At 44.5% G+C, this 10290-nt stretch overlaps 1 protein-coding gene across 2 annotated transcripts; it reads left to right on the top strand.

The window, feature by feature from the left end:
- The first annotated feature begins 641 nt into the window (after window positions 1–641).
- LOC146207405 (3-oxoacyl-[acyl-carrier-protein] synthase, mitochondrial) lies at window positions 642–9832 on the top strand. Of its 2 annotated transcripts, none has more exons than XM_084587138.1 (2): window positions 642–1102; window positions 8453–9832. In XM_084587138.1, exons 1-2 carry the CDS (start codon window positions 854–856, stop codon window positions 9794–9796), a joined length of 1593 nt encoding a protein of 530 aa, XP_084443264.1. In that variant the 5' UTR covers window positions 642–853; the 3' UTR covers window positions 9797–9832. The 2 variants fall into 2 exon arrangements, with proteins under 2 accessions (XP_084443264.1, XP_084443271.1); XM_084587145.1 differs by lacking the exon at window positions 642–1102 and adding an exon at window positions 6341–6487.
- Window positions 9833–10290: the final 458 nt, after the last annotated feature.

Below are 10290 nucleotides of genomic sequence, written 5' to 3'. Positions count from 1 at the left end.
TCAATGAGTGCGTCCACTCTAAGTTGAAAGTTGCAGTCGTTTCCTTTCTTGGAAGCAAAGAACAAATTGCTAAGACAGATCTCATTCGTAAATCCATCTCGTCGGTTACGGACGCACGCCGTACTATTCTGCTTTTTTTTTTTTTAATTCTGTTCGCTCGTGGCTTACTATATATATTATTTAAAAAGTCTAGTGCACGTAACAAGGACAAAGACATAGAAAAAGACAGGATGAACGCTAAACCTTGACTGAGGTTTTACTACTACAGAAAGGTACATAAATGTACTTCGGTGGCGCATGTGCACCGCAGTGTATTTGTGTACTTTTCTGTCGTAGTAAAACCTCAGTTGATGTTTAGCGCTCGTCCAGTCTTCTTCTATGTCTGTGTCCTGCGCTAGTCCTTTTAAATAATGGTAGTGACACCAACTAGCCCAGCTTTCTGCCTTACTATAAATACCTACTTTAAAGCAAAAGCCTTATATGCCCCATTTTCAACGATACCCAACGTCCATTGTCCAGAAAAAGTGGTGCAAAAAATCGCCATGGCGTTATCGGGGCAGACACGTATTTGCAGTGGTCCTATATATAATTAAATGCAGTAAATACACGTGATTTACCCTGCCCTTAATCCACATCAATCCGCTTTAATCCACTCCTTGATTCATCTCAAGCTTTAATTCGCGTTCGCACTTAAGCAGTCTTGAAGTGCCCTCATAACAGCGCTTTACGATGTGGTATGGACAAAGGCAGGCCACCCTTTCAAAACATCTGACAGCCTTGCTGGGAAACTTGCCCTCAGCTCAGCGTTCTTGTCACACTGATCGTGAGGGCTGAGACAGTACTGCACAAGTAAATGCCACGCTCACCCGAGGCACCTGGCGGCGGTGAGCACGTGGCGGTCATCTATCAGAGCCCCGCCGCAGAAGTGCCGGGACGTGGCCAGCTGGCTGCGCAGACCCACGTGCCAGGGCCAGCTGCCCGGAACAGCTTCGGAACCACCTATGATGCGGTCACCGGCCTCGTCCAGGGACGGCACGATCGGGGTCCGACCGCATTGCAACTCGGCAGCTGGGACAAAATCATGCGCGTAACGTCGTTGAAGGTAAACACTTATTTCACATCTTTAGACGAACTCCACAAATGATGGGCCGAGAATTTTTAGTCCGGAGACACGGTGAACGTAGACCCCAAAGGCCATCGTTTGAAAAGACGATCGCGTACGCTCCATCCGGGGCAGAGGGAGGTAATCGCACGGGTAATGAAGGATCACTGACCATAGGCGGGAGAGACGAGACCGACTTGATGCGAGTAAATTGGAGTCGGCATTGAGTGTGTAGACATTCGATTCCGAAGTATATGGGAAGGTCCCCCTTGACATGTTTGTAACTAAATTCGCCTTGTATAAAATAAAAGAGATATAAGGAACAATATCCACTGCTATGAAAGCAGTAAATATTGGTTTATTTAAAGCAAGCCGTGAACAACAAGCAAAAAAAAATTCTGAACTGACCTCGTCATTGAAGTGTGCACAGCAATACATCTTTCGAATTCGATCACGCTCGATTTCTCTCATTGTTACCTCGAGCTGCCATTCGACAGAGCTGGAGTCATGAATCAAATGCATGTACGGAGTGATTTCTGTAAACTTCTAAACCATCGAAAAATTCATTTGTGCTCCTGCTAAAGTAAAATTCTAAATTGAGGAGTTGCTCTATGCTGCTATACAGATCGTTTCAAAATATTGCGAATAGGACTGAACAACGCAAAAGGAACACATTAGAACAGGACGGGTACTCCAGTCCTGTCCATCTCGTTACAAGTATACATACTTCTACTGCACGCCTCTATGACTAAAAGGCTGAGTGGAATCTTGACGATTTAATTCTAGTGCAGTTTCTATTCATAGGTGATGAATCACTTGCACGCTGTTCACGAGCTTGCGATATGTTGTTTTTTGTTTTCTCGCTGATATTTCGTACGTAACCCGAGACAGAGGGAAAAATAACGAGTGAACCCTTTGACTTATCGAGAGGTACAAATTCTAAAATTTAATTCAGGGAACCTCATTTCCCAACTAACCGAGGCATGTGGACGCCTCCCACTCGTACTGCCTATGAACATTCGCAGATATTGAGTCGTACAGTGTTTGCCCAAACTAACTAGGCAACGAGGTTTGTGTCTTAGCCATGTTTCCAAGCATTTATGGCACCTCTTAAGCTCTAAATCTGTTAATGTTTAACGTTATGGAGCATTTGCAGGTGCCATAAATTCTCCAATGTTAAACTCATGAACACCGCTGCCTGGTTACTTTTGGCAAAGATAGCAGTACCTCGTTATTACGGGCACTTGAGTTTCCTATAAAAAATGTCCATTAATCGATTAATCGAATAACCAAAGAAATTAAAAGCAAATATATATTTTCAGAAAATAAATGGCATTTTTCGAAGAAATTCTGCTTAACGCAAAGAGCCTTTTTGTGAAGTGTAGCAATAGAAGTATGGACAAAATCTTGAAAATTTGAAGAACAGGAACCTTTAAAAGAATTTGTACACCTGGCATTTATACGCATCTCCCCTTCGGCACGCATGACCTTTCTTCCATTGTTGATATATCTTGCAGCCCGTTAACCTGTGCATTCACCTATAGGCGGCTGATAGACGCCTAACGCATATGCATGGTTGCCAAAGTCTGAGAATCTTCTAAATTAGCTTTGTGGAACTATAATGGCCGAACTCGAGCGGCGGCGGCAGCGCACTCTTTATTAGAAAGCGCGCACCGCCGCTACTTGAATCCAGCCCTATATATGAACAAACAATCGTTCAAAACGGCAAAAAGAAGGGAGCAGCCACCAGGTAACTTGACAGTATAATCAAAATAAAGCATAAAACCATAAGTCGTGACGGTGGCATTTAAGTGTTTGCGCTGCCTTACGCTGGTGCATTGCTTTTCAGAAAATAGGTAAAACAGAAAACAACTTATTTCGGATGAAACTAGGATTGATATCAACCCGAATGGGATGTGCGCATTTTCAGCCTATCCCTAGTTCAAAAGGCGAGTTTTCCGAACGAGGCTCAAATTTTCGCTGAGCAAACTTAGTTCTGAAATAAAGCATCTACAATTTGACTGGTACTTATAAAGGGGCACGCCTGCATCGGTATATAGGCTACCGTGTGAGCAATCATTAACTGGACTTACTGGTCAATGCCACGCAGAAGACGACATAGACGTACCACACTGGTCCCATGGCGAAACAAAATATCAGTCGGCCTGCGTTCCGGTGGTGTATGTGTGGTTTATAATTGGCGTTATACAAGAAGAGCCCGAAAGAAGCGGTCGATATCTTACTTCACAATAGGCCCGAAATCATCCCTTTAGTTTGTCCATACCTCTCCATTATCTTACTCCCCCTGTTGACGCACACATCCAGACACAATGAAAGATATTGAGTTTCTGAACAAACATTCCATGCCATGAGGTCATATATCTAGTGAATGGACACTTAACTGTTTCTTTACCCTATGTAAGTGCACCCTTTTTGCACGGTAGACGCCTCCTCTTGGAGCTACGCGTTGGGAATTCCCACTTGGCGCGTAGACTATGCATGTGAAACGAAAGACCCTCCTGACAAAGGAGTATTTGGGTATTCCTATACTTATCTGCCCCACGGTGGCATGACTCCGTAGCTGTGAACACAAAGCGCAAAACAAAATACAAATGCAACGTAATACTTAACGGCAATGTCCTTGCAACAGTGGGAGAGGTCGTTTACACTCGGCGTCTCTTGCCGAGGCGAACGTCCCAACAAAGTCCGCCTGTCGCCCCACCGAGCTAAATCTGTGACACTGCTGTACAATGAAGAAGACGTTGGCGTTGCTTGTCGGTCACAGAGGCGTTATACAAAGTACCATGGTGTTCCTTGGTTTAATCTTGCGGGAACCGCCGCCGCAGGTTGAGAAACCCATTCCAACCAGACAGTATCGGAAAGAGTGGTAGCCACGATAGTGTGACGTCAACTTCCCACCCTTTCCGGAGTGGGCTACCTGTCTGCCTTGAGAGTGGCATTCCTGGCATTCCAGCTGCAGTTTATTATCTCTTCGCCAGAAGAGTGGAGAAAATGGATGACGACGTTTGATGCGGGAAGTAAAGGATTTTGGATTAATGAACTCTATTCAACGAGCCTGACTGTGTGTTCTTTGTGAACAATTTTTAAAGCCGTAAACATGTAAAATAAATGTCTCTGGCACAGCTGCACTTTCAACGAAACCTTCCTAGCTCTGTTGAAAAACTTGTGGTCACGACAGAATTTCTGTGCGGTTTTTGACCGTGATCAGCCTAATTGTGACAACGGAATGTTTGCATACCACCTCCATTTTGTGCGGTTACTATAATAAATGCTGCAGAAAAGTACTACAGAAAAAAAAACTACAAAATTGTAAAAGCTTCTACGGAGCTACAAAACAGCGTGACTTTACGACAGTACAACAGAATACTTTGTCATTTTTTTAACACGGTTTCGTCGTTTATCTTTCTTTGTACTTTAAGTATATATGTGCATTATTAACACTCATATCATTTACACGAGCACATTTCTTCTGTAGACAACTAGAATAGGCAGGACAAGACGAAAAAATGTACACTGTTTTCTATTTCCATAATAAATACCAAAGTTTCTATATCGGCTGAGCTGCTGCTTTACGCTAACAACTCAGCGAAGAGCGGTTTCCGTGTCGGATTTCACACTGCTGCAGCCTCTATCCTAAATCGTTCTGGACAGCGGTGTTTAGGAACGTCCTCGTTGTAGCTGGCCTTCAACGATCGAGCACGGCATTGCGCTCTCCATCGATGACAGTGGTCAACCGATGCACTTGGGACGACGCGCTGCTCCAGCCGTTCCCCGAAGGCAACCGCTAATGGGCCAGTAAGATCTGCGGAGAAATACTTTTTTTTTCCTCTTTTTTTTTTCGGTGATTTCCTATACACATTGGAATAAACCCGCAATAACGGCGAGACGTCGACGAGACAAGCGCTGTTCCCCATGAGAAATCGCACAAATTTACTTCCTTTCACACCCAGGTGGGTGAGGGGGTGGACGCACCTCTGTTTTGTCAGAAGGCACCCTCCTAATCCGTAACTAATTTTTTTTATTGGTTGATTGAATCACTTTTATTTACAGCCCTGTAATGCACTTTTGCTGCTGGCATCAGTGCGGGCATCTGGCCCCACCACAATCACGGCGGCAGAGGAGGGCGCTGGTTCGATTGTCTGTGATATCTGCCGTAAAGCTTGGTTCGTGGGGGCCAACAAACTCTCCAAGCTTTACCCAAAGCATAGCGACGGCATCATTGTCGACAGACAGCGGAAGGACCCAGTCGATGTATCTGGCCGGGCGGATGGCAGTTGGATTATCGGCGAGAGCCATGATACTGAAATTTAGGGGAGGGGGCATTTGAGCCCTGCCTTAACGCGATAGCTTTAATGCTTTCGTTTTCTCTTGTGGATCCTTTTTCGAGTACATGGACTTTGCTTCTCGCCCAATTACTAATCTGTTTATTTTTTCTTCGAATATTTCACTCATGCTCCATAAGTGTATGCTACCGCACTATGTGAAAGACCACCCGACATAGATATAAAGCCTCGTTTTAACTAAGCCGCACAAACATGCCTGCGTGCTCTATAACGTATCTGACTCGGAATGTAAGGCTCCTGGAAAGCTGGATTCAGATGTTGCCGTCCTGTGTGAAAGAGGCGCGCGAGCTGGCAGCTCCTGCTAAATTTGCCATGTCATGTGGTCGCGTGATGTCAGGCTTCTTCACACACGTCAGTCAGTGCCTGGTCATTCCAGCCGCCTATTATCACCTGCCAGGGCCATGCCTGTGATTTTTCGCACACAAAGCCAATCCCGACGCAGGATTTTCTTGAAAACGAAGCTTTTCACTCAATCGCGTTAAAAGTGACTACCGCGTCACCAGTATCCTCAAAACTCCCCTTAGACAACCCCTCATTTCAGTGTTTCAAGAAATTCCTACTGTTGCACTTCCTCTTCAGCTAGCAAATTCGCGAGACGGTCCGAACAGAAAGGCTCCTTCGATACATAAGGGCTTTTTTTTTAAACCTACACTAGCTACACCAACATAGCAAAATTTTAGTACCGCCAATGGTTTTTTGCCATAGTGTAGCTGCATGGCGTAGCTTTAAAAAAATTCTTTGGACCCCTAAACTGTGATGAGGCGAAAGCATCTGTTGCGTGGTGGTCAGAAGCTCTCCATTTCTCTCTGAAAGCTCTCAGAAGCTTTCAGTCCATTTCGGTTTCGGTTTCGACGACGTAGACAACGCAAGTAGGTCTGGCAACTAAAATTTGACATGGCTGCGCGCTTACTTCTCTGGCGCCTGGCTTTCGTTTCTGGAAGCGATTGAAGCATTGAAGATTCAAGTTCGTTGAAGCGGTAACAATTCAACAGTCTCCATTGAAATGCAGTTTCGACAACCGGCAAGTATTTCTTTAATTGTAGTGGGATGACTGGCAAAAGGTTGCGTTAGATATATGCTGGCGTTCAGTAATGAATGGCGCGCAGCCGCTGGTTCTGCTGTCAACTTATTTTTGTTCCCTTATTTGATTCGTTACTGTTGACGACGTTTCAATAACCGCATTGGCTGGTTATTGTGCAGCGCACTGAGCAGTTATTGTTTTGCAGAACCACAGGCATATTCCTACATGTGTACCGACGAGGCTACTCGACTTTCAGATGCGATTTCATACTTATCCGAACGCTTATGGAGTGTGAACAACAACATTAGCAACGACATTAGCTGATTAAAAAGCGAGAAGGCTCACTAATTTGAGCCATGGCTTCTGTGCTTAAAAACTATATTGTCAACGAAAAAAAAAAAAAAAGTGACTAGTACAAAAGTTGAGTGCTAGTATTTTTACTTCTCTACGAGCACCGAGAGAAGTTATTTAGCAATGCAAGTTTTAAGGTGCATCATGTCTATGATATGCTTCAAAGAATTTGTCACATCTAATTGATTTCTCTTGAGAAGGAAATATTGGCACCTAAGAAGGCATTGACCAGGAACATGAGTGGCAATACAATTGGCACCACCGTTGCAGGCTGAACCCAATGACGCGGGCTTTGCCCCGACCGTGGCGACCGCTTTCCTATGAAGGCAAAAAATAAGGCACTCGTGTATTGTGCGATGCCAGTGCACATTAAAGAACCCAAGGGGGTTGAAATTTCTCAATCCCTTCAATGTGGCGATCATCATGGTCCGAGTCGCATTGGGACGTAAAACACTAGTATATTCCATAACAGCAGTATTTACTAAATTTCGTGGTAAAATTTATATTAGCTCTGACATTATTGTCATTTCATATGCTTCACATAATTGTATTTTAATGTGATCCAAAAAAAAGGACTTCAAAGAACAGAATGCAACATCTTTATATACAAAGAATGTATAAGCATAGACACATGGTCTTTCCTACAATGTGATTTATAACAGGACTGTATTAAGTACCAGACAAGCGATTTTTTGAAGTGGCCCGGCACACATAAATGATAGTTCCAAGCCATATCATTTCGGATATGTCATCCTAGAAAAATAAACTAAAGTAATTCTTCCTGTAACGACATAGCTGGGGTGACTTTTCAAAGCTTATATGCATATTACAGGTTGGAAAGGCAGTAAAGAATACTGACTGCTTTTCCTTTAACATAGTGTAAGCTGATGAGCTTACTTTCTTCTAATCTTGCTACTGTGCATCTCTTTTCACTGTTTTTGCAGAATAGTTTCTATGCAGTCACATAGCGTACAAGAAGTGTTCAGGAAGTTTTGCCTTATGGGGTGTGATCTTTTTATATATTGAGCAACAGAATTGGAAAATGTTACGTTAGCTTGAAAGTTTTGAACGTTCTTTTACCTAGGAGCACAACACTTTATCTTGTAGTCCATACCATCAACATCCACTTCCACCAACAGTGCATTTAATCTTTTGATGCATGTTTGATGGAAGTGTGAATGTTACCAGAAGAATTAAAGAATGACACGATCAGCACTCATATAAAATGAATTGCAGCCAAAATGATCATTTGTAGCATGCTGCTATTAATCTGAAGCATTCACTTTTAACAAGTCCCAAAACGATTAACTGACTGCAATTAATATGACTATTAAGTATGGACAGGAAAGAGCAATGAAAGCTGTAGTGATTATGAACTGCAGTCAACAAATAAACTGTTTCAAGTACAGAGCCCATCCGTCTGTATTATGTCCTCCCTTGTGGACATCTTTCTTTATGCTGTTATGTTGGAAAAATAAAATCAACTTGCCTGAGTATTTGGCACAGTAGTAAAGTTTTTTTCTCTCAGATGAGTACCAATGAGTTTCACTAATTGGTTGAATATATGTGCAGTAGTAATGTGTAAAACATGTCAATGTGCGTGTGCTATTGCAGATCTGGCGCCAGCTATACCATCCAGTTTGTAACCTTCCGAGAAGAGCCTCCAGCAAGAGTAGGGACAAGACAAGAAGAGTTGTTGTCACTGGATTGGGCTTAGTAACACCTTTGGGAGCTGACGTCAAGACCTCATGGAGCCGGCTGATTCAGTCTCAAAGTGGCATAGTTCGGCTTGGTAAAGAGTTTGATGGTATTCCTAGCCGGATAGCTGGTCGTGTTCCTACTGATGCTTCCCAGAACCCTGTGCCATTTGATGTGCACAAGTTTGTTTCTAAGTCAGAGCTGCGGAGCATTCCGATGGCAACTGTTTACGCCATGGCCGCAACAAAGGAAGCTTTAGATGATGCCCAGTGGCACCCTAATGCAGACACAGAATGTAGGAGTACAGGGGTAGCAATTGGTATGGCCATGTCCGATCTGGATTACATCATTGACTGTGGGACAGCATTTAGGGACAAGGGTTATAGCAAACTGAGCCCATTTTTCGTGCCAAGAATTCTCACGAATATGGCTTCTGGACACATCAGTATTCAGCATAAGTTGCGAGGACCCAACCACTCAGTTGCAACAGCTTGTACAACAGGTCTGCATGCCATAGGTGATGCATTCAGCTTCATACAGCGTGGATATGCTGATGTCATGGTCTGCGGGGGCACAGAGGCTAGTGTATCACCCATCAGCGTTGCTGCCTTTGCGAGAATGCGAGCTCTGAGCACTGCTGAAGACCCTGCTAAAGCCTCGAGACCTTTTGATAAATACCGGGAGGGCTTCGTCGTATCTGAAGGATCTGCTATCCTCGTTTTGGAGGAACTAGAGCATGCAGTTGCCAGAGGGGCTAATATTCACGCCGAAATATTGGGGTATGGCCTCTCAGGCGATGGTTTCCACATTACAGCATCTGCGAGTGATGGCAAAGGCGCTTACGCGAGCATGCAGTCTGCACTAAAGAATGCTGGTATTGACGTTGATGAAGTCGGCTACGTGAATGCCCATGCCACGTCTACTCCAATTGGTGATGCTGCTGAAGCAGTGGCAATCCACCGCCTGTTTGACGGCAGCTCTCGTAGTGTTGCCGTGTCGGCGACAAAGGGTTCCACGGGTCACCTCCTGGGAGCAGCCGGTGCCATGGAAAGTGTGTTCGTGGTACTCGCCGTTCGCGATGCCATTATTCCACCTACCTTAAACCTGGAGCACCCAGATGTCGGTGTTGACCTGAACTTTGTAGCTCTTAAGTCGAGGGCGTGGGAAACCACGGATGCCACTAGGAGGGTTGCTATTAAAAACTCATTTGGTTTTGGTGGTACAAACGGTTCGCTTGTAATAGCGGAATACAGAAAATAGCGTACATGCGAATAAATTTAAGATTTTAGCTTTTTATGTGTCATATGCGTCATGCATTCTGTGCCTAAACATGTTTACAGGGCCATCCACTCTTAGTACGAACACGCAACCGCTCTAGTGGTCGCTCTTTGAAGAGAGCTACCACCTGAGCGCGTGTTCGCACTTAGACTGCACGGCCCTGTGCAGCCCAAGCTGTGTTGATTTAACAGTTGTTTGCAACGAAAATTTAAGCAATGTGAGGTTTAGGATATTTATCGCCCAAGATGTTTTCGCGGAAAGAAGGGAATAAAACGTTTTTGAAACAAGCTCTTCAGCCCGCCGCGATGGCTCAGTAGTTAGAGCGTTAGAGCGCTCGACTGCTGATCCCAAGGATGCAGGTGCGATCCTAGCCACGGCGGCCGCGTTTCAATGGAGTCGAAATGTCAGACACAAAGACTAAAGTCACGGCAACTCGGCAACTTTACATTCCGCGCGATCTCGACTTGTTAAACTAA

The sequence above is a fragment of the Amblyomma maculatum genome, chromosome 1 (genome assembly GCF_055883805.1).
Source record: "Amblyomma maculatum isolate TAMU_Amacu chromosome 1, ASM5588380v1, whole genome shotgun sequence".
Classification (NCBI taxonomy): Eukaryota; Metazoa; Arthropoda; class Arachnida; order Ixodida; family Ixodidae; genus Amblyomma; species Amblyomma maculatum.
This window is presented reverse-complemented; position numbering and strand designations above follow the sequence as displayed.

Excerpts from the sequence above, each read along its gene's own strand:
- LOC146207405 (XM_084587138.1), top strand. The coding sequence starts at position 854 with ATGCCACGCTCACCCGAGGCACCTGGCGGCGGTGAGCACGTGGCGGTC. Across the intron at positions 1,103-8,452 it reads TGCGCGTAACGTCGTTGAAG|ATCTGGCGCCAGCTATACCA; the intron begins GTAAACACTTAT and ends GTGCTATTGCAG.